The 25,189-nt window shown below is 39.8% G+C and overlaps 1 protein-coding gene across 3 annotated transcripts; it reads right to left on the bottom strand.

Moving 5' to 3' along the window:
• Window positions 1-1,058: 1,058 nt before the first annotated feature.
• dennd2c (DENN/MADD domain containing 2C) lies at window positions 1,059-24,374 on the bottom strand. Of its 3 annotated transcripts, none has more exons than XM_050064934.1 (19): window positions 24,038-24,374; window positions 19,878-20,936; window positions 16,849-16,973; window positions 15,766-15,839; window positions 15,464-15,622; window positions 14,372-14,450; window positions 14,031-14,075; window positions 12,376-12,560; window positions 11,740-11,849; window positions 10,853-10,922; window positions 10,069-10,146; window positions 9,516-9,656; window positions 8,598-8,746; window positions 7,260-7,437; window positions 5,818-5,859; window positions 5,002-5,110; window positions 4,495-4,737; window positions 1,956-2,042; window positions 1,059-1,872 (listed from the first exon to the last, which is right to left on the bottom strand). In XM_050064934.1, the coding sequence occupies exons 2-19, from the start codon at window positions 20,726-20,728 to the stop codon at window positions 1,841-1,843; spliced, it is 2,757 nt and encodes a 918-aa protein (XP_049920891.1). In that variant the 5' UTR covers window positions 20,729-20,936; window positions 24,038-24,374; the 3' UTR covers window positions 1,059-1,840. The 3 variants fall into 3 exon arrangements, with proteins under 3 accessions (XP_049920891.1, XP_049920889.1, XP_049920890.1); XM_050064932.1 differs by having other exon boundaries at window positions 12,376-12,563; XM_050064933.1 differs by lacking the exon at window positions 24,038-24,374 and adding an exon at window positions 21,201-21,333 and having other exon boundaries at window positions 12,376-12,563.
• Between the last annotated feature and the right edge of the window lie 815 nt (window positions 24,375-25,189).

The raw sequence follows: 25,189 nt of genomic DNA on the forward strand, positions 1-25,189 counted from the left end.
TTGGTTTCAGGCCCCTAATCGTATGAATTGGACATAACAAATGGGATGAGGTCAGAGGTACCTGCTGAAGAGGCAGTTTAAGTAATGTGCTACTAAATGGGAATCAGAGTTACATCACGCAAAGGGCTTCTGTTCCGGTGCCTTAAGTGGAAAAGCATGATGGGAAATTTAGTAGAAATCCTGTGATCCTTTATACACTCTATGATTCATAGGGTCAGTAACACTTAAAATAGTTTTACAGCAGAAAAATGTTATATGTAAGTGTTTTAGCAGGTCAAAATGACTTAATACATTCATTTTGAAAAATATTTTTGCCTTCAGCTCAGAAGGATAAATTTGCCCAGGCTTGTTGGAAGGCTAACTGTCTATCACAAGAGTACAGAGGGAAAAGGAAAAAGTACTTTTAGCTAGTGTTACGTTACGTTGTGATGTACGTTTCTTATTATTATATTATTATTTTTCCCTAAATTCTGTTGTAAAATTGGTGAAGATGTTTTCCTAATTTGCTTGTGTTTTGTCTATTTGTATGTTTTCTTAAAGGTAGGGTCTGGAGGATTTTCCAGTTGCTGTTTGTAAACACACATTCAAATTCGGCTCCTCCTATCAGGCTCAACTCTCCCGGGTGTATGGAGCCCGGAGGTACGGAAGAAGGCTTCACAGAAGAGGTTCATGCAAGGCTCGCGCTGGTGCACGCTCGGACACGGCACCTATGCTCTCTCATTGGCTGGGGAAATCTCCGCCGAGAAGCGGTCCGAGCTCACAAAAACATCAAAATACAGTTAAAGGGCAGGAGCTCTGCAAACAGAGTCACCACCACACGAGTAGAAGCCCATAGGTGATGATTAAGCAGGATTTAATTTGTATATGTCTATATTTTGTTTTGTTTGAAAATCCTCCAGATCCTACCTTTAATTTGCAGTGCGCTGAGCTTTCGGGGACACCATATTCATGGTCTCCTACACAAATGCCTGATCACGAGTGTCATAGTTGTGCAGGGTTACTGTACAGCCCAGTTTTAATTGCACAGTCACTCATTAGACGCTGTCCTTAAGAACCCATTTTTTTAATGTCGGACACATCATGCTTTAATACAAAAATATTCCAGATACTGTACACTGGTTCTCAACATTGTGCAAAATGTAAAAAAAAAAAAAAAAATATTTACAACTCCCATTAACGAGGAGAAAGTCAAGGACAGAACAAAAAATGTAAATATTAATGTTGATGAGGTTTAACCTGGAGTCTTAACACTTTGAAATGCTCTGATCAGAGTAAATAAACCTACTTGACCTGAAATGCAAACAAAAAGAAACGGTAAACAAAATGTTTATGTACAGATTGTGCTGAAGGGAATGCAACGTGGATAATGGAATTTTACAATAAAACGTATACGAACATGCATCAGGTTGGAACCAAACAGATTATTTTCAATTGTAAAGTACTTACAAGATTTAAGTTTAACAATAAAGTTGCATTTACTGTGTAGCAGAGTAGAATGTATGTTAAGTAAACAAGTTTCAAGTCCGAGAGAAAAAAGTTACAACCACACATGTTCAGGTTGATAACTGAGGTTAAGTAGCTGGAATGTATTTTTTTCCATAGACATATTGCCTTGTTCACAATGTTTCATTAATGTTTTCCAGTTTTCGTCCATTAAAAAGTGCACTGCTCTCAGACATGCATACATGGCTATGAGATGAACCTGGTCCTCTGATACCCAAACTCTCGACCGTCCCATTCACATCTTATATAAAAAACTCCTCAGCAAGTCCAGCAGCAACAAGTGTTCTGTTAGTAATTACAAAGTCTTTCATTTCAGAGCCACTGTGTCGGTCTGTTTTCATTTCATTTGAAGGAGCTTCATCTTGCTTCCTAAAAAAGAAAACCAAAAAGAACAACAATTAGCTGTTGAAAGACCTTTGAAAGTGAACACTTAATGACAGAGCAACACTTACCCAGGCCTTTGAGAAATTTGTTCACACCACTTGGCTCTGGCTCAGGGTACGAATCCAGATACTCAGCCACTCTGACCTCAAAGAGACCTGGGAGATAATAGGGAGTGTTGAGCCACCGAGACAGAAAGTGTTCAGAATAAAATATCTAACTTTAAATAACCGTTTAGATTCTCTTCAAATTTTTCATGTTTTCATTGATCTGGTATTTCAAATTTATTGTTTTTAGGTCAGTGCATGCTGTTGAAGAGAAACGAATATAAAAATAAAAAATAAAAAAATATTTTTCAACCTTATTTTCCTATGTTGTTGTGTGTAAGTGACCAATGGAGACAACAATTTTTGAAATTGGTCCAGTATTGAAAGAGACAGCATCAACAGGCAACTGTGCACTGTCGATTTTTGTCCACTTAAAGTTCCTGTTTCTGCCTCTGACAGGCTCAGATTGCCATTTTAAGTGTCTGACAACATGAGGACAAGATCAGTAGAGAAATAAAACCCTTCACTCGTCCTGAAATCTCGCTGACATTTCCACGTTGTCAAAATGAGCTAAATATTCATCCATGACATTGAGAATCTTTTAGAAAACACCGAGCTTTGCACTCTGTACTCCAACACAAGAAAACTGTTCCTGACACTCCTCTCTCCAATTCTCACTAATGTTTCCACCTTTGTCTTCCTGCAACAAGTTACCTCTCTCGTGAGAACAAGATTTCTCCTTGAGTGAGGCTTGGTTACACACGGTAATAAACAGACTGGATCAAGTGAAAGGTAAGGAAAAACTTTACATTTCTCTGTAGGTTCCTTTCTGTAATGTTGTCTGCCTGTCTATATCTGATAATGTGAGCCTGTCAGTGGCAAAAATAAGCACTTTTAGTGCAGGTGAATTGATGGTGCACAATTGTCTGTAGGGATGGCATTGCAGCCTGTTTTACTGCTGCAGCACACTCTCATTACTGGACCAATTTAAAAATTGTTACCATTAGTCCAAAAACCTGAGAATATAGGGTCCAGGTTGGAAAATACCAGAGTTTAACTTAAATACCTTCCTTCAACTAAAGTCACATGTCTGATTTGGTATGATTGATTAAACAGTGCAACTTAATCATTTAAAAAACGATCATCAGATTATTTTGTGAAAAGCTCTGGCATCTTTACTCTTTACTTTAGTTTTATGTGAAATCTTAGCATGGTATTATCTTCACAAACATCAGAGTGCATCAGTGCCACCCTTCAAATCTCAAACACAGATTTTACAAGCAGACTGAGTTCAAGTCAAGATGGACACTGGCTAATTTTGTTTTGTTTAGTTCTTTTGCTGTATGTGTTAGCAAAGCATTGTTGGAATATTAAATGTTAGCGAAATCTTAAAGATATACTATGCAGGATTTTCCTAAAAAACAATATATACACTTCTAAAAGTAATCCCTCTCAAGCATCACTTATGACCTACTAGAAGTGTGCAGCAGTGTATTTATCTGCAGAGACTCTACCCTCTGCCTGTAGTTTCTTGTATTCTTCTATTTTCTTCTTCTCTATGTTCAAGACATTCTTGGGCACAGTGTGCAGGTGAGGTCATGACTTCATAAAAATTAACTGACCAGATGCCAGACTGTAAACTGCACACATCCAAGTGGAAGCTATGAAAATTGCAAAACAAAAAGCATATAGCAAAGCGAAACACCAAGCGAACAAAGCTTGGGTTGGCTTTCACTATTCCTTTGTGATACTGTTTACCAACAGTAACTGACAATTCCCAGATAATATATCTTTAAAGGAGCTGTATGCGACATTCAGAGCATATGTATGATTCAGAGTCTGGGGCAGGATTGTCTGCACATGGTTCTCAACATGGAGGTGGCTGAGCCAGTGACTAGAGGCCAACAGTGCCAACTCAGTAAACGGCGCTAACAATGGCAACAGTGCTGACAGAGCTTACATTGTTACCTGGGGGGAAAATGAAAGGTGGGCGCTATGCTTTCAACACTGTCCCAATATCAGTGAAAGACGCATTATTAGCGTAATGCAGAGCAGCAGCGATTAGCTAGCTGTTTGGGATACACACACAGGGACTCGCATGCATGGCCAGCACAGCTTTCACAGCAACACACAGATTACAACACAGAGGTAGTGTGACTTCATTCTCTGCTCAGGACGCCATTACTCCACTATATCTTTACATAGCAATTTGTGTTGTGCTGCTATATTAATGCTCTTTAAGTCTTTAAGTAGCATTGAAATCTGAAGGTATCAAAGATTCATGTATAAAGTTTAATCCTCATATTGACTTGAAGGAAAAGTACCAGTGAATGTTTATTTTTCTTCCTATTGATTTCATCATTATAAAAAAGTAATTATTCTGTCAGAACTGAGTGTAAATATTTTTTTTTAATCTTTTAAGATCTCATAAGTGACCCTTATTGAATACAGAGAGAATAGTTAATCTTGGACAAGATAATTAGCTATTTATAAGTCTTAATGTTTTTTTTTTTAAAGACTGAACCCTTATGACTATTGGTCTGCTGCATCAACACAGTTTTACCTCTTCCTCCTCCCTTGCGCAGCTCTTTGTCCTGAATGAAGCCGGCAAACATCTGAGTGTCCATGAAGAGCTGTAGGAACTGGCGGACTCCACGGGAAGGGTGTGATTTTCGAAAACTGTCTCGCTGGAGCTCCCGGCTGCCATTGGAGGACTCGACCATGTGGAGAGGATAGTGGCCCACCAGCTCCACGAAGAACCGTGCAAAACCCTCCGACACCAGAGAGCTCAGGTCAGCCTGCTGACCTGAACAAGCCACACGTTGGATGAAGATAAAAGGGTTAACTAAACCACCTAAATAGGTCATCAGTTACCATCTGACTACAGTTTCAACTGCCCAGTTTAAAAAAACAGAATAAACTAAAGACTTGGCAGCAGTCAGTAGGTCATCAGAGGTCCAGGTCTGTAGTGCAGCTGTCAATTGCAAGCTACTATCATTATAAACAAACAGAAAAAAGTGATGCATTGTTGAACATTGTTTGGAGCATGTAATCTCTGTAATATACCAACCTCCACTACTGTCTCCATCCTCCTGTCTCAGGATGTCTTCCCTCTCCTCCAGGATCTGCTGCAACGCTGCCTGCAGTTTACTGGGCAGGATGCAGTCTTCATCGCCCAGCTGTCACACGTCACAGGAAAAGTCAACAACAGTCACATGATGCCATTTACAAACACATCTCAACTGTCCTGCACACTGTTGCAACATATTTTTCTGATGTTTTTGGCCTCAGTGGAAATGTGTTCCCTGTGTTCTGATCATGTTTGGCCAATTTGTTCTGATGAATGAACAGCTATACATTTTATTTGGTTTTTGAATGACGTTTTGTGCTGTGATACACAAATGAGTTTTAAATCTGGTGGTATAAAAAAATAAAGACCTAATGCTGTTATGCACTAAAGGCAGTTAATGTTTGAATGGCAAGTCAATCACTGCACATCCCATTAGCTTGTAGTTAATAGAGAAAGAGACTGCGCCTGAACAAAGATTAAGCTCACTAAATTAAATGTCAAATTAAAACAGACACAAATATGAACACAACAAAACAAACAAGTTTATCATTAATTGAACAGACAGAGTGATTAGTTTTGACTGACAAACCTCGGCTCTGAATTAGCAGCTAAACAGCCTTCCTGTTTGCGCCATGACACAATTCAGGTCTGGGCTTACATCCTGTATAGTTTTATCTCTGCAGCGCTTGTGGGTGTTACAGTTTTTTGTCTCTGTCACCCTCAAAACATTCTGCAAGGGACAAGTGTAGGCAAAGCCATCTTTCCCCAGTGGGACCACACCTATCATTCCCTTTATACAGTGCTATGTGTACACACCTGAACGACAAACTTGTCTGCACACAGATCCACTATGAGCACCTGGGAAGACAGCAAGAAGAAAGAGAGACAGTTACAGACTGGAGGAGTTGACTATTTCGCAACGAGTTATAATAAGGTGGAGTGAGCCTGAGCAACAGTTTCTTCAGGGTGTTCCTCCACCACTCCCGAGACACAGTGGAAGCTACCATGCAGCCCTTACTACTCCTGTTGTGATTCATTCACAATATGTTTTAAATATATAGAGCCAAAAGATGGTACTTAAACCATTATACCAAGAATCCCACACATTTCTATCAATGAACTTTCAAAACTTTTCCATAATATCTTACCACATTCCCTTACCACATTCCCATGACTTTAAGTAGTTTAAAATAGGATATATAGGATAGGACATATATCATTGGACATGCACTTCCCAGGCATTTGCTGATATGCAAACTGCTAGCGCTTGCTAACTTAACTCGCTCACATTCCCACTGCCAATGAGCTGCATATGCCAATAGACCAGACCTGCACATACGGGTAATTTACAAAAGGTCAAAGCCACGCCCATTTTGGGGGAAAGAAAAGTGAAGACAATATAGAGTCTAAAAATTGTTTTGCTACCTTGCCTGAACCTGAGCATTTGTGATACATTAATAAATAAGGGTCTATGTTCGGATCACAACACCTGGTGATGCAATCAAATCAGTATATTTGGTTGAATGACCAGGTATCACTATGCTAAGTACTGTCTGTAAATAACCAACCTGTTAATGGTCACCTGTTAAATCTAGTTGAGATTGAGATCGAGAAGACAGTCTGATGCTGCTACACTGTATGACTGCAGCGGCCCCTCACTCAAGCTAGCCTTAGCTATCCATCCGTAGTAACTGTCACCAGCATCATTTAGACCAGGGGGTCCCAACTGGTCCAGCCACAGGGTCCAGATTTCACCTTAGTCATTAGTTCAAGGTCCACACAGTTTAAAACATTTAGCATCATACTTGATTAAGTTGCTACACATCAGCTTTTTTGCATTTTCCTATATCTCTCCTGACATGACAGCGCGTTTCGTTCCCCTAAAAGGAGGTACAGCCTTGGTAATGACACAATGCTGGTCTGGTCCATGGTTATCATGTGATACTAGTGGCATTTAAACAGCAGCACAGCACTAGATTTTAAAAAAAGCACTACAAGGAACATATTTTACATAACATTTGACATGTTCTGGGATTTTTATGAGCATATTTTTTTTTAAAAAAATAGTCACACCAATGTGTATTCAACACTTTTCCAAAACATTGAGTTAAATCTAAACCATCTCTAAGCCTGGAAAACAGTTTTTTAAAATTGTATATCTTTTCCAGGAATTCTATGTCTGGTTCTAGATGAACCAGTCTATTTAAACTGCAAATTAGACAATGATTTTAAAACATTTAAACAGAATTCTGACCAACCTCCTCGATGGGCAGCTCCAGCACCTCTGGCAGGCAGGGTGCCAACACCCCAATAAGGAACGGGGTGGGGGAGCAGCTGATGTCCAGCATGCTGGCCGGTAGCACAGGCACAAAGGTATGCTGCCAGGTGAAGGGGTACAGCAGCGCCAGCACTGCATGGCTACACCGAGACAGCACGCTACAGTGAACAGAGGGGAGTGAAAAGATTATAGACAAAACACTACTCAGTTCTCACACAGATCATATGACACAAGGATATCAATCAAAGCTCCCTGAAAATAGTGTGGTCACGCTATTATTCATCTTTTCCAGCACATTTTCAAAGTGACCAACTGTAAGAGCTTTCAGCAAACAGCTCTTGTGTAGTAAATAATTCTCCCAGGAGGCAACTGATCTATGCAAATACTCTGTGCAGTATCTGCTACTGCCATTACTGATGACACACCTTGTCCCTTTAAAAACTACTGTTACTATACTCAGCAAAAAGCATACCCTGAATCCTATCTGCTATCACTTAATATTGAATCAACTGCTAGATAATTCTATTTCTGATACCCTTTTTAATCTGTTTTATATCGCTCTGTTGTAACATAGAAACTGCCTTAACATGCTGCTGACTCCATCACAACCTTTTAATTCTCAATCAAAGCATAGCATTTAACATTGCTGGTATTGGCTTGTTGTAAGTATCAGCATATATCTTTGTTTTTAAACATTATTTTTTACGCAATTTGCCTTCAATGATAGGAGAGCTGTAGATAGACAGGAAAGGTGAGAGAGAGAGGGATGACATGCAGGTGAACTAGAGGTCGCCCCGAATCAGCGTAAATGTTGGCAGATATGCAAAAAGGAAATACTTTTCCTGTAGCCTGCATTTTATGTATATATGACAGTTAACATGACTCACATTTTATATAATTGTTGTTTATATGTTTTTATTCTGTCATTATGATAAATACAGACACAATTTGAAGTTAATTATTCTACTGAGAATTATCCTACCAAGTAACAACCAGCTTGGGATGGTTGCTGTTGTGGCCCTGTAGAGCCCACTGAGACACTGCAAGTGATACTGGCCTGTACAAATAAACATGCCTTGACTTGCAATTGGAACTTTGCCATGGCTTAGCACTGAGGCCAAGGTACACACAGATAAATGACACTGACGCTGAGTCTGTATGATGTAATCAAGCATCAGCAATAGCTGGCACACATCCAGGTGGAGTCTAATTTAATAAAATTGCTGATCCCACTATTTTTGAAATGCTGCTGTATATCACCTTTATATATACCCATGGTTAAGTGGTCTTGCAGTGTTTTGTGATACCACAGCAATACCTGAGTTTGTCAGCAACGAAGATGACCCTCCTCTCAAGCAGAAGGGAGGCAAACACCTGCAGGAGATTCCCCACACTGAGACACTGCAGCAGACTGTCAAAGTCCACGTGCTCCAGTCTAGAGTCCACTGGTCGACACAAAGTCAGTACCTGGGAATGCGACAAGAACACACAGAGTCAGGCTGAGTGTAAATAAATACAGTGGTATAACTTGTAGCTGTTTACACTAGCTGATCCACACTGACTGTTGGCTGAGTGCCTGGCCGGAGAGCGATGCGTCGCTTTGGCTTGACTGTTTTAAACATGGCAGTCCGGTCACAAACTTTCTCAATATACAGCTAAAGAGTAAACTTAAATATGATTCTGAAAAGATCTGAGGTGAGAAATAGACAATGCAGTAACAGAATCTTGATTCATATTTGATCAGTGCTGCCTAGTTTGACAGTTTGGCTGCAGTTAATGAGCAGTGACTGACATGATTGACAGCTGGCCTGTGATTGGCTCACATCACAGGCTAGATTTTTCTAAAGCCTGAAAACAGAGTCAAGCAAAGGTGCATAATTCTGGTGTTCTCTCAGACCATTTGAACTGCAACATGCTCAGAGGTTATTATGGGATTTTTACCCAATGATGTCAACCCAAATTTAAGAGCCACTATCTGTTGAAAGAGAAAATGTAGTGATTTGGAAGGGGTCATGACTTCACTTCTTTTGAGTCTGCAAATAGTAATGACTAAATTGATATTGTTGATTGTTATAATATACATAGCTGTCCCAACATGAACCTCTTAAAGCTGAAATAGCTGTGCCTATTGTGTGCCGATAACCTCCCCTTCTGAGTCATTCTGAGTCTGCAGAGAGGAGTGGTTAGGAGGAACAAAACTACTAATTAACATTTCCTCCTTTGGTTTCAGGGTTACCTCATTCCCAGAGCCAGGGAGGAAGCTCTTGACGGTGACTGTGCGTCCAGGGGCTGGAAAAGGGGCCTCCATCACGCTACGCATAAAAGGATAAACCAGTGCTGGGGAAATCTCCCTGCGCCTCTCCACCTCCTCCAAAATCTGGACGGACAGAGATACCAAAAATTACTGTGTCCTGAAAAAACTTGTGTTGATTAAAGTGTAAACAATAGAACAGAGCCAAGATGCAGCTCTGCATGTAAATGAAGTTTTCCTCCTGGCCACATTCTCACTTGCTGTTTGTAAATTTCACACGGCCAACTGGAAAATGGGTGTGACGCAGATGCATGCATATAATTCCTTTTTTTGAAAAACACACCCAGGGATTACTCAAAATTATCTTTTAGAGTAGCCTCATTCCATCCTAATACACACAAGGAGTTTTATGACAGCAGCTTTCACACACTTGAAGAGGATTCCCACTGAACTTTAGCAAATCCAGGTCCTTTCATCTCCCTATGAAGGCTTCTATCGGCAGAAACAAGAGAGCAGATGCACTGTATAGTTGCCTTACCTTCGCAAAGAGGTTGAAACAGCCTAGTTTGCTGACAACACAGTGCACCTCAGGAAGCCTCTTCCCTTTTCCAATGGGCTTAAAGACACATACAGTTTCATGTCATAAAGTGGGTAACAACAGAGCTACATATGCCAAAAAAAAAAAAAAACATCAAACATTTACATAGGCAGTATAATCAGGTTCTCAAAAAGAGCACATGATCCCTTTAAATGTATTTACTAGTATTTTTAGTGACAACTTTGTAGATAGGAAGAATCAAATAAATCAAGAGTCTAAAGTCTAAAGTTTTATGATTGTAGTGGTTGTCTTATCTACCCAAAAATAAAACATAAAACTCTTCATGTTATGTTGGGCCCAACTGTCAACACCAAATACAGAATGAACAAAACATAGTTCAGGAGAGCTTAACAAGATAACCATGCTCACAATAATAGAAATGAACACACACAAAATAGAAAAGGCAGACATACCACATCATTTCAGCCCTTAAAAAGCATGTTTTGAAAAGTGTCTTATAAAGACCTAAAAGCTGCTCTCCTTGTGAGGCAAAAGAGAGGGGGAAATGATGAAATTCTTCTTGCTCTCTGTCATCGATTCAGAAGTGGTTTATGGTCTGTGATTCACATGTACTGATTCACATCTCCTCAGAGATGTTGAGTAAGCATGTGGCCGGCTGCCATGTCACCACACACACACACACACACACACACACACACACACACAAACACATAAGCGCTCGAGTGAATGATTCAGATGTAAATGTTAACGCAAGAAAACTCACCAAGATCTTACGGCAGTAACAAAACCAGCGGCTGCCGTCCTCTCCGGTCAGGACAAAGGAGAAGGTCTCACTGTAAACATTGAAGACAACCACACACAGGAGATGTTATTCAATTGATATCATTTGACTTTAACTGCTGAAAGAAACATATGATCATAATCTCAAAAACGCTGTAATTCCTTGTTTAAACAGTGGAAAAAAGAGATTGGAAAATGTCTGTAGGGAATTACTTCATTTATAAAAGCAAAACAAACAACAAAAAAATACCGTCTCTGTAGATCACGACTGTTTAATTTACATAGATAAAGGCACAGCATACAGAAACTAGGTAAATGGACAGGTGTGCCTATGTGTGTGTTTATTGCACTACCTCAGATTAAGTGTTTTAAAGACAGGGAAGCAGTGTAAGTTGAGATCATAACCCACATTAAAACAATGAACAATATCCGGTAGTAGAGAAAAAAGAAAGAAGAAGAATGCCCAATGCCCCTTAGCACACAGAGATTTAATTAGATCAGTTGAAATTTTAATTATCCCTGTGGGGAATATGAGTTGTTGCAGCAGCAATTTATGGGTAACAGCTCAAGATATAAATAGGAAAAGGGGAAATGGGGGTATTAAACATAATACAACTGATAATTAAGGTGCCAGAACTTTGCTAACTACTATAGAGGAAAGAAAAGTTGGACAACATTTATTAGAGCACATGAAAGCTGTGTGTATATTGCCAACAAAAGAGAACACCAACATAAAGGAAATGATGACAGATGAAAAATAGAAAACAGTATCATGTTACCATTGTGCCATGTTCCTAGCCTTTGGCATGAAGTTACTACTGTATACATCTATCATGCTAGTTAAAATATTACTGTAGTGCATGGGCTGACCTTGGCATGTGTGCAGACGGCTTCCAGTCGTTTGAGTCAGGAAAGCAGAACTTGGGGATGACCCTCAGCTGATCCTCAGCCTCTCTGGAGAGCCGGGATGACTTCTCAAACTGAAACACAGGGACTCCAGTTACAGCAGCGGTTCTCCAAATTACTTCCTTTAGCTTGTTTCAGGGGGACTCAGGTGCAATCAGTGGTTATTTAATTACATAATAATATAATTTATTGGAACCTATCTTAGTTATGTATGAGATATTAAGAATGACTTATGCAAGGTTTACTTGTCTCAAGTATTTCTGCATTATCTTCCCGTATAGGTGCCTGGGACAAAACCTTTCTAAAAATGGGCAAAAGTTGCTAAAATGTCAATAAAAATTAGTATGGAGAAAAAAAAATCAACAACTTGCTTTCATGAAAGCTCTTGACTTATGTAAACCTGGGAAAATCCCTTTGAAATGATTCCTAATCACTTATGATGGGAATCATCTTCCTTTAATTTTACCAAACAAGATTATATTTTGGACATGACATTATCAAATCACACAGAACATCATTCAGTCAAAGCATTATGATCAAAGCACAGTTACTTCCTTTGCCTAAAAGAAGGGCAGGGTTTTGTTAAAAGCTTCCTCTAACCATCTTGGGGAACTGCTGAGTGATTTCAGGGGAGTAGGTGTTTCCTGGGGAGCCTTTTCTCAGCGACACCACCACGAAGATCTGGAAAAGCTGCTGCTGCTGCAGCTGGATCAGGTCTCTCTCCAGGGTGCGGTAGGCTGGCCGACGTTTCAGTGTAGACTGGATGTAAACTGATCTCCTGGAGCCTGCTGGACACCAGACAATGAGACTATATGTTAAATGCTTGTCCTGGGACATATCCCATCCAGCACACTGGAGCAATATGAGGCATTTTAAATACCAATATAAGTATAGTTGTGAACAATGGTCATGGATAACTGGTAGCCTGTATCTTACAGTTGGGGTATTATTTGAGTTTCTCAAAGTTAAAATCTCCCATTACCTCATTGTTACTTCTTACAAAGAGGATGTTGCTTGGATGGGCCTTTCCAGTCTTTTTTTTTATTGTCACTTTGGTCCAGACAGATACATCTTGACAAACACTGTATTAGACGAATTTACATTAAATCTGCAGACAGATGTTCCCCTGAAGATAAAATGTAATAACTTTGGTGAATCTGGAGCCATCATCAGGTCAAAGTTTAATTCTGTCCAATACTTTGGTTTATAGCCAAATACCTGCAAAACTCAAGATATTCCCAGCCTCAGCTATACTTGCTTATTGCTAATGAGCAAATGTTAGCATGCTAACTCCCTACACTTAAGTTTAAAGTAAGCATGGGTAATATTTCCTAGTAAACATCTGTATTAGGTTTGGCATGATATCACTACACGATGAATGTAGCCAGGAGTTCAAAATAATGATATAATCGCAATATCTATAACTTATATAGTATCTAATATCTTGAACTTTGTTTATTGTGCACTGTGTCTCTTTTTTGGCAAACGAATTACAATCAAAATGTGGTGGAGTGGTGAAGAGAGAGTCTGTGACCAAACTGTACGAAATCATGTAAAAAGAGCAATTCCACTTAATGGATAGTGAAAGGCACCCAGTTGGCCTATGGCAAGACAAAGTGAGAACGGACAGCAATAATTTAAGAGGCACTGGATTATTTACAGAATACTTTCATCACTGTAATATTAACATGATATCAATATTCATTTTTCAAATAGAGTTGTCGTCAAAACCAGTGTATAACAACACCACTAATCAGTATGTAATCATTTTCATTGTTAGCATGTCGACAGCATTTAGCTCAAGGCACCTCTGTGCCCAAGTACAGCCTCACAGAGCTGCTAGCATGGCTGTAGACTATTAACAGAGATACACAGCAAAAGCGAGCGCTTGGCATTTTTGATTGATAAATGACTAACTGTTTAAGCCATAGTCTTGATAGCCCGATCATGTATAATCAGGTGCATTATGGTCCCATTATGGTTGTACGGCACTTGATTGGACAGATATATTTAACATGGCCAACATTAACTAGCACTTAAGAGTGATAATAACATCCCTGAAGCTAATAAATACTGCAGAGGGGCTATAGATATATCTTTTTTCAATGCAGCCCTGTGTTTATACTAATTACAAATACTGACTGACAAAATGAGGATTTCTTGCTTCATACAAGAAGATGTACCTCTAAACTTTAACTTCAAATCCAGACTAAACATAAAGGGGCATTACAGACATATTAACTCTGTGGTGTTACCTTTGGGGTTGTCCTCAGCGTCACTTTCTGTCCCACTGGTCTCCTCTGTTGATATGAATTAGAGGGGGGAGAGAGATTATGGAGAAGCAGAGGAATGGAAAAGACTTGAGAAGCCATAATCAGATGCAGACAGTCAGCCTTTGTTTCATAATCAGCGGCTTCGCCTGCTGCAGCTGGCCTCGTGTGTACCATCAAAAGCTGGGTATTTCCACCACGAGGCTCAACTTAATCTTATTGAAGTGTTGATGTGAGTGACATTTAGGCATCTGTGACAGTCTATGTGTATGTATATATGTGGGTGTGTGTGTGTGTGTGTGTGTGTGTGTGTGTGTGTGTGTTACCTCGCACTGAGAATCCCTGGTTCTTTACTCTCTTCCTCCCTCGCTTGTCGTCAAAGATGGTCTCAATCTTGTTGACATACTGTGCAGCAGAACACACACACAGGTACTCGTCAGCCCCATAATTTCACAGCCATTATAGAATCATGATTACAGGGAATCATGATATAACAGCCACTAAGTACGTAATTATATTACAGATTTTCAGCATTTTTTAAACCTTACATTCCTGCATTCTTCTGTTAGTGGCCTGAGAGAACATAGTTCAGTATTTGTAGTGGACTCAAGTCAACTGAGGCCCGCAGAGTTGGGCTCAACACAAAAACAGGCACACACAGGAAGCCAAAACTTATTTTAAAGAGGACACACAAACGTACTTACAGCTGAGGAGGCAAACTTGTATGACAGTGTATAGAAAGAAAGTAAAATGCCTCTACTAAGATAATGGTGCTGTTGTTAAGCAGAAAAATACATGAGGTGTTATTATGTCATTGTTTTAACATCTCTGTCAAAGATGTGATATAAAAGAGTTTGCTGACAGCATAACATAACTAAATCTTATGTTTTATTATTACTATCACAGCTGTTTATTCTAAACTATTTAGAATAGTTAGATAATGGAAAACAAACACCAAGGATGTAAAATACGGTCTAAAAATAGCCTTGAATGGCATTCGTCAAACCTGCTGGTACACAAAGCACAAGCGTCACATGTGTTTTAAAGCTCTCCTTTCCTAGTCATAAGCTTTACAGATACATGTCCAGAAGCCTTTTTTTTGTTACTGTACCTTATTGTCAAAGTTAGTCCCTGTCCACGCTCTTCCCACCGCCATGAGTCGTTTGATTGAATTCATGAGTTCTGTCTAAAATCCCATGAAGCATGTTGCTCTACCACTATCTATTACTTTCAGTGTCCTCTCCTTCCTGCTCAACAAGTCACGCCTCCTTCTGTTCTTTCCAACATGATTCACCATTCAGCAGAGCACATACCACTTTGTTTGTCTACCATAGGGCAATATAACAAAACACAAAACATCTCAGTCAACCCTGGTATCCTAATAAAATGACTAATACCACAATCCATGTATCATATACCTGAGGCATCCTCTGTGTTTTCTGCGTGCTTGAACGTCGGGGTGTTGCTGGTTTGGGAGTATTTGCAAATGTTGAGGATTTGGATGCTGTTGATGCTGGGAACTTCTTCATCTCCACTTTGCCAGCATTGCCTTGCAACGTTTGGGGTTTGGGAGGCAGCTGGAAGGCAAGAAGTGTGGAGTCATTGCTTGGTTTTGGATAATTACAGGATATCAAACTACAATACTTCCTCCCTTGGAATATCAGGTTAGGTGGGGCTCTTAATAAAGCCAACAGCTAATGAAAAGAAATACTTTCATTACCTTTGGCCTTGCAATAGGAAGACACATGGGGGATAGCTTGACATCCTCATAGGGGTTATCTCTGGTCACGTCACCTGAGGGAAGACAGAGTGATGGGAAAGATAAGATGGGCTGACTGGATGTTTTATCAGCGAAAACTTTCAGAAGATGCTTACTATAAAAACAACACAAATAATTCCTTATAATTACCATGGCTACCTTAATGAATATAGATACAGAAAGGGCGGTGACTAACATTATTTTCATATCAATGAATTTGTCAATTATTTTCTTGATTAATCATTTTGTCTATAAAATATGAAAACAGTAGAAGACGCTGTGTTTAATTTTGCAAGGTGATATATTAAAATTGCTTATTTTATTCAACCAACCCCCACAGATGTTCCATTTAATATCAGATAAAACAAAGAAAAGCACATGAGAAGCTGCAACCAGATATTTGGTGCATTTTTGCTTGAAAAAGGATTAAAGTAATTAACTGATCATCAAAATAGTTTTGTACTTGCAAATTTATTTTCTGTGGATCGGCTAGATACTTATTATATTACTGCAGTACCATCATTTGTCTAAATTCTACCACTGAAGGTTACTTTAAGTGCAACGTCTGCTGCAGACGCAGTCGTCTACGAGGCAGTGTTTTTTACTACCTGTCCTGATTTATTATAAATCACTTTAATGTGCGGTTGTGCTGTCTCTTCCCATCTTGAATATAACTTTCAAAATGTTACAATATTCCAGAAACTGTAAGATTGAATTTTAGCCAAATGCTCTTCGATGATTTTTCCAGATTAGTTCGCTGCTCCCTGTTCTGCATCATCTTTAACAGGCCCTGTTATGGTAATATAACAAGCTCTAAATGGGGCATTTAAGAATTGGAACTGTACATTCGACCAATGACAGGAACCCGACAGTCTTTATGACTTCCTGTCTTTGTCTTTTGAAACAGAACCGGTGGGAAGTTAAGTAGTTTGAAATACACGACAAGCAGACTGTCAGTGTAAGGATCAAAAGCTCCAGACAGAAGTGCATTCACAATTAGCTCCACAATGTCTCACTTTAGATGACACAGGGAGTTCAACTTACAAACGATGTCCTCGTAAATGTTGTCGTCAGAGTAGGCATGGTAAAGGCCCGAGTGTCTATCCTCGCCTCCCAGGGTGCCTTGCTGTGCCGTTAGACGCGCCGCATCCTCGTACTCAAAGGACTTCCTGTGGCAGTGAGGGAAGGGAAGCCAGTGAAAAAGAGGGGCCTCGCTGCTGTCCTAAAGATAACCACCATACTATTGTTCACTCTATTGTCTTACACTCAGTCAGCGTCCCATGACAAAATTCCTTGTGTTGATATCAAACACAGCAAGACAGAGAGAGTGTGATAAATTGGCATGACAGGAAATGAATAAGCATATGGTATAAAAGTTGTTTAAAAGTAAAACAAGGAAAAAGCGTATGACAGGATTTAGACAGAGATAGCAGTTGGCAATATGACAATGTCAGCTGTTGTAGTAAAAATTAGGTCACAGTGCAACATTTCTCTACTGAAAACTGAAAAAAAATTAAGATACAGCTTCATTTACTTAGAGGTGATTTGTCACGTAGCTCTCTGGTAACAAGTGCAGTTCATGTTTTATAGTTACATTTTCTTTTCCTCTTTTTCTTATATGTACTTGTTGCTTTTGCAATGCACACAAGTGCTGACACCAAGACTGTTACATGATTCATGGTTCAGTGTGATGTAATACATAGCCCCATGCAGAAATTTCATAATGCACAAGAATGAATGACAGCTAATGGCTTCCTCTGAAACTGGTAAACAAGGAGCCCTGTAGAGCTGTTAGCCCTGCTGTTTGCAGACATGGCAGGAAGACTGTAGGTGAAAGACAAGCTATTGACATAAACAAAACATTAATAATTTGGATAACGCTCACAATGTATCACACTTATTATTTTTTCCATCAACAGGTGCAGTGTTGCCAGATTGGACTACCTTTTATTTATTGCATGGGTAAAAAATGTTTTGAGCATCTTGCAAAAAAAAAAACCTGCCAACTTTTTGTACCCTTTGGGAAGTTTCCAGTTATATTCCATGACTGATAACCAGGGTTGGAAAGCAGCACTGGACACCAGCCAAGTGCTGGTAAAATATGCAAATGGTTGCTAGCTTTGCTGACCTCACCAGCATCTATTGGCTGGGAGATTTTGGAATCCACCAGCTACAGTGACAGGTGGGCAAAAAAGTTCATTTCCAACCTGCTGATAACTGATGACCAAAAAATGTCATTTCACATTATTACAACTAGGCTGACTTTTTGTCCCTCTCAAATTATTATTTAGTCAAAGCTGTGTGATTAAAGACTTGCAAAAGCATTCATCTGTATGTATCAGACATGTGAGGTGTAATGCAAAGTTATCCAAAACAAAATTTTGTTAATGTAACAGACTAACTTTACTGATATTTTAAGGTTTGCCTCATAATAATAACAGTTACACAACTTTGTTTTCATCAGGTTTTGTCTTGCACTCATAATCAGATACACTACATGAGGCTCCTTCCAAGCTTAAAGGGGAATTATGCCCATTATAGGACTGCAGCAATATACTGGTTTTAGGGTATAATGTGATATAAAAGATGGTTATCATACCGTGTACATTTGCTTAATCTACAATATTAAAAAAAAAATGCAACTGGACGGAGAATCTCCCCTTTATTTTAGTACTGTTCAAAGGGGAGACTTTTTACACGATACTTCCATTAACAAAACGGTTTCAAGTTTCAGTTAGAGTAATAAAATGTTTGTCCGACCAAAAATAACTTCCAGTTCATTCCTTTTAGGGTCATTCTGACTGATGCCATAAATTCTGTCATACTCTGATACCATGAAACTATATTAACTAGTCTATATTTTCTGAGATGGTTATCTTTTCCGTGAAAATCTCATACCATTGCAACCCTAATGCCCAATTTCAAAATTCATTTGTTATTCCTATGGTCTAAGACAGTCCAAAAATATTAGTAAACATGAACGTCTCTCTCCCAAATCCAAAATCTAGAGTGCTAAAACTCAAACTTGTGATGTCATCAAGTATCATTCTGGAGCTGCTCCATAGGCAATGACTTGGTAACAATGTTTAAGATGATATGAAGAGCACCCAGGGGAATGTTCTGAGTATACAGGTACATTTTCTGTTTCAGAACTGTGAACACTACAGCAGAGTAAAGCTCATTTGAGTATACAAAACAACAACACAGTCTGCAGGTCCATAAAATCAGGCTTACATTTACTGTCTATGGAGAAGCTCCAGACTTTATATTCTATGACATTACAAGTTTGAGACTTACTTCTCTAGTTCCAGGCTTTGACAGGGTAGCTCATGTTCACTGATATTAACTGAACTTAGGAGGATGCAGTTTGTGGTGCTATTGACCTGTAAAGCACTGACAGGTGTTTCTATTATTTTGCCTGCCCTATTTATATCAATAAGGGTGGGCTAAATAACAGTCACATTCCTTTAAAAATCAAAACTACTATGAGGTTTAATATGTTTTGTTATCTCAATTTTGAATTGGAAATTGAAAATATCTTTGTTTGTGATTATATTATCAACAACTCCTGGGCAATGTTTACGTGATACTGACGGACAACACCAGGGCATGACAGTCACAGAGAACTACATCATTAGAAGTCATGTCACCTATTAAGTCCTGAGCCAAATGTGTTCATGGGTTACAAGTTGTGTCTTGTTTTGCTTAACCTTCAGTGAATGAGAGAGCGCGAGTGTGAGAGTTTGTGTGCGTGTCTGTAGATGATGACCCTGGACCCTGTGGCTGCTGAGGAACTAGGCCACATCCAGACAATAGAGAACAATGTTGCCAGATATCATGTGACATCACACTTGGACCCGAGCCAACAATGAGACTCAGTACCCTCTAAAAAAACGTGCCCTAAAAACACTGTGGATTTTAAAATATGTGTTTTGGTCAGAGTCTAAAGCAGAATGTTCAATGTCCACTTGTGCATTTCCTTACTGTATCAGCAGGAGCCGTCTTCTTCAAATATATGTTTCAGATATCAGTTATAGAGTTATTTGTGCTCTGCTTTTAGTGTACTGACTCACCTGTTCTTTTTATGCCTCGAGAGCCCATTAGTCTTTGCTACAGGACATGGAGGAGGTGGGAAGCTAGGTGGCTGGGCTACCCTCCTACTCCTCATGTAGGAGCGGTTGACATGAGGGGTTTTGCCATCCCATCGCACTGTGTTCCCCGTGTTGTTGGCTCCCTGATACTGGAATGTCCGCAGAGGTTTGGGAGGAGGCTGAGTTTCACCTGAAGACCCTCTGCCTTTTTCCCAGAGCAGTCTGTCCCCCTCAAGCTTACGCCAGAAACCCCTCGAAGTGTAGAAGTTTCCAGCAGGCATGTTCTCTTCTTGGTCATCGGTTGATAGAGGTAGGATTTTAGAAACTACTTCAACTTCCAAGATGTGATCTGATTTTTGGTCGCCATTGGCGGTCAACATTTGTTTACCTGTAGAGTTAGCAAGTGGTTTGTTCCCTGGGGTTGTAAACTCAGTGGAACATTTCTGCAGAGGGTCTGACTTCCTACCAACCACACCACGTCCAGCTTGTGCTGGGGATTCCCGAAAATCTAAGCCCAAACTCGTAGATTTGGAGAGGCTGGGTTTTGCCTGAAGCCCTCCTTTCGATCCCTCATTGGAACATCCGTTGCCCAGAACATCTCCAGAAAACGTTCGGGATAGAGTCGGAGGATGTGCTTTCACCCCTGCATCCTGGCTGCTGCCCTGCTGACTGCGACCTTCCCACTGGGAGATCTTCTCTCTGATGTTAATACGCTGCTCGTGAGAAGGGGGCCTCCCTGACTGGCGGCCCTGCCAAGCCACAGTGGCCCCTTTCTGCAGGCGATCAACTTCACCACCCCCTCGCCTGCCCTGCTCCAGCCTCAGAGCCAGCATACTGAGAGGGGGCAAATGAATGCATCAGGGATTGTCTCACAAACACAGACAGGCAATGCCACGTAATCTGTTGTCAGTTAATCCAGAAATGATAAGTAAAAACAGGGCTGCCACAAGTTTTATGGTTATAACTGATCCTTTATGTCTTTATGAGTTTTCTTGTGCAGAGCAGAGTGTCATTTCCCCCTGGTCTACTTTTAGAAACCACCTAAAAAGAAGACAAGACACAAAAATTACTCATCAATCACTGCACTTAAAAACAAGTCCAGACAGCACACTGCTGGGTCAAAGGGGTAGTGAGGCAACACATGAGGACACAGTTACTTTTGAAAACAGAACACATCTGAAGCCGTCTATAACTTGTAGGAAGGGACACAGAGAAGGTCAGGAAGAACAGGCTCCTGTCAAGGTCGGTTTCCAAAAATAAATATCCAGTAAGAATAAGGAAAGACAGTGACATGAACAAAGTTACCGCAGATTTCTGCTGCTGTGTGTCTTAAGCTGCCCAACCCTCCTCTAGCCCCAGGGGAATTCTGTCGTCTCTGTAGCTGTTGTCCTTAACCGCATGGCTGGCCAAATACAAAATGCCAATGATACAGCAAAGCATTAAATCTAATTTAGTATTCTTGCAAAGCTGTCTTTCAGATGACAAGGAAGGAAGGAAGAATGTGCACTTTAGATAATTTCAAAGAGCTTCAGAGGCAAGAAAACACATGATTCTCAAGCATTACATAAAGCGCCAGTGACAATTAGTTGAATGATGGAAAACATTTTAACCACACCTCTATGCGCAATGTTATAAAAGCTCTTCAAATGGTTTAGCTATGTATCAGACGCAAGATAAAAACATACAGGACTACAGACTCTGATTAACTAATGCCTTCGTGCTAGGATAACAGTATAGTAAAGACTTATGATCTATGGTCTTGCTCCCTCTGACCAAATGCTATCAAACACTGAGATTAGATGAAAAGTTTCGCAGCGGCATCCACCCTGACTCATATTCCCTGAGTCGACATCAATGCGGTCACTGTACACTCTCGTACAGCAGCTCCTGGCTTGCTGGAACCAAACCATTTGGACACGTTGCACATTAGGACCGGGGCTGAGAGAATGTGGAGAAGGGGAGACATGGTAAAATTCCACTGCACAGCTCATGATCATAATAACTCTATGAGCTGCATTCCTGCAGAGTTGTACAAGAGGGGGGTCGGGGAATAAATTTAACTAGAGACAGTCGGTCAGTCAGTCTCGCAAGTGACGCCTTTGTTTGGTTTGACCTAAATCAAATGTAAGTGTGCACTGGAATGCTGCTCGATCATTGCCAGACCACGCAATGACAATGCGACTCCCCAACTGACCCACTTGCATTATTTGTCTGTGTGCGGTATGTTGTACAGGAAGGCATGAGTTGCACTTCCTGAGCTGCAGGAAGAAGGATCAGCAAACTGTCCATAATTATGGTGCAGAGAGATTTGCACCCAGTTGAAACCACTGATTTGAGCTATGTTTGGATCATCTATATTCAAACCCCGTGATGGTAAACAAACATTGTCTCTCTGAAACACAGTAAATCCAGAAATATACCAGTGACTAGCTGGTTACAGTAACTTTTGCAAACTTGTCTAAAACTGTCACCTCCCCCTTTCCCATGGCATACAGCTTACATCAAATGTTGTTATTGCCAGTGAGGCACTCCATGAGGTGCTGTGATATCAAGTGACAAAGCCAGAGAGTCAAAATGAACTTCAATGACATTTATTAGGCTGTCAACTCTGCAGAAAGGTATCCTTATATTTTCAAGTGAAACTCACTGACTCATCTACGTAGACACGAGACAGGAGACCCATAAAGCTGGAGTACCCCGTCATCACTTGGCAGCTAAATCAAACCTAATTACACCTTCAAAACCACCACAAAACACCCTCCCAAAGAAGCGTGGCATGACACAACATGTTGAAGCTAAAGTATTGTACGACTGTGGTTCACCATCAACAGTGACAGTTAAAGCAATAATAAAAGAAAAATGTGGGTTTGCTAAATGCCAGCTAAAAGGACACACCAAGATTGAGTGCCTGAAAATGACGGATCCATCACCAGCCACTAGAACAGCTTGCCTGCCACCAAACATTACTTTCGACAGTGTGACTAAAAGGGTGATAAACCACTTTAACACAAGTTCCACCATTTCTTGTCATACCACTGTCATGAAAAATGTCTCCAACGTCTCTTTTAAACTCAGACCAAGACAGTTATGATATCAAAACATTTACACACACACTTTGTGTCACCAAACTAAAGAGCTTTAGCACAAATGCATTAATGCAAATCTATTCATTAACAGTGTTCCTGGTGTTAATTTGTCCCTTTTCTCTGAGGGGATTAGTGGCATATACATCTCAGATGCTTTCAGCTACAGGCAGTTAATTATTAACTGAACTGTTTTTCCTACATTTGGCCTGCAGAAGATTTCCATATCACAGATGCATTAAGGTTCAATGACCTGAGCTAACTCTACGACCTGAATTATTGCTTGAGTCCTGGTAATGCTGTTAAACGTTTGTCGGTAATCAATGAGTCAACTACAGTAAAATGGGAATAGATGATGGTGGAAGAGGAGAAAAAACTCGCCCTCGTTCTGTTACATTAAGAAAACACGCCAAACTCCCTTCAAAACTATAGATATTTAAAATGTTCTTCCTTACTGCAAAGCCTCATTACCATAGAAATTAAACTCAAACATCCCACTGACTTCATAAGATCTACTCTCTAATTCGGCTTTATTAGAAAGCCAAAATAACCTAAAGTAGCCTGGTGGTTCACACCTCCAGCGTCATACCACCAAGTCAAACTTCTCCAGTTGTCTATTGGAAGAGCGTCAGGACTGACGGTAAAGGATAACGTTATACGTTTTTGTTTCCACTGATCCGGACAGTTTATATTGCACTAAAAACGTTTGAACCATAGCCGAATGAACAACAGGACTTACTGATACAAACATCTGCTTGATAATTTACTTAAATTAAAAGAAAACTACGACTTTCCACTGTAAGGAGAAAACCCCAACTACTGGAAAACATATAGCAGAGCCTACACGTTTTTACGAACATCAGCTAATTGAGGTTATGTTACTAAATACATCAAAATTACTCTTAACTTTTACTCATGCACTTCTATGAAGCGTTAACGGTAGAAGAGAAAGAAATTAATGTAACATTGGTCAGAAGATTAGTGTGGTAAGTTATCAGAACAATACTACCACCATATGACCACATGGAAGATGCATAAACTACATTTATCGGGACTTACCCCTCGTAGTTTAAAATGATGAGCAAAACTCCAGTTCTTTCCTCATTGTCATTTCGGTAAAAAATTAAAAACACAAATGTAATCCGAGTAACGTTAACGTTACACTCGCTCGCATCGTTCAAAGCGGATAGGTTAGCTGTCTGAATAAGTCCTGGCGTTCATGTCCGCAGCCAGTTCTTTGTTACTTAAAAAAAGTGACTTAAAAATAGACATTTATGAGGCATAAAAACGTGTCCGCTATAATAATAATAACTAAACACAACAACAAAGAAAGTGTCCATAAACTCGAGAAAAGTAAAGCAGAACACTCCTCGCCCTCCTTCGCTGGACAGTTGAACGTGAAGTCTACCAGAAAGTATATGACTTCCGGTTACAACTTTCAAAATAAAGTCCTAATTAACTACGGCAAAAATGTTTGCAAAGGCGTCTCTTTTTGCTCTTTTTGGTGAAATTACGCAATTAATGTTGTACTTGTTCTTTTCATGTATATATTTTAATTACATATTTTAAGTGTTACTTCCTTATTATGGCTGTTGAAAGCACCTCTTTTCATTAAAGGAACAGTGTGTAAGATTTAGGGGGGTTTAGTGGCATCTAGCGGTGAGGACGGCAGATTGCAACCAGTTGAAAAACTGCCTTTAATGAGAGCCGTTCCCACAGGTCATTCCGCTCCAAAACAAATGGTCAAGGTAATTAAAACCGATAAATAAGGCAACATGGCAATCTCCATGGACAAGGATTCGCTCTCTATGTAGATATAAATGGCACATTTTAAGGTAATGAAAACACAAAGCTTTTTTATTTTCAGGTGATTATACACTAAAGAAAACGTGAATTATACTATATTTCATCTCTGCCAATATGTCCATCTAAATCCTACACACTTGACCTTTAAAAACTGCAGGTGGGGAGTGGCCTTTGTTTTTCTGGTTTAGTTTCTTAGCATGTATAATATATTAATATTTTATACAGGCAAATAACCTGTCACTGAAGTTTTGGAAACACCAAAATTTCCATTTTAAGTGATAAGAAGAGCTAATGCCACATCCCCAGTATATATATATAAATGTAAGCATGTAACTGGGGTAACATGTCGGCTGTGTAGCCTATGTGGGAATGTGTGTGTGTACGTATAAATAGATAATAATCATT

Source organism: Epinephelus moara, chromosome 16 (genome assembly GCF_006386435.1).
Source record: "Epinephelus moara isolate mb chromosome 16, YSFRI_EMoa_1.0, whole genome shotgun sequence".
Lineage (NCBI taxonomy): Eukaryota > Metazoa > Chordata > Actinopteri > Perciformes > Serranidae > Epinephelus > Epinephelus moara.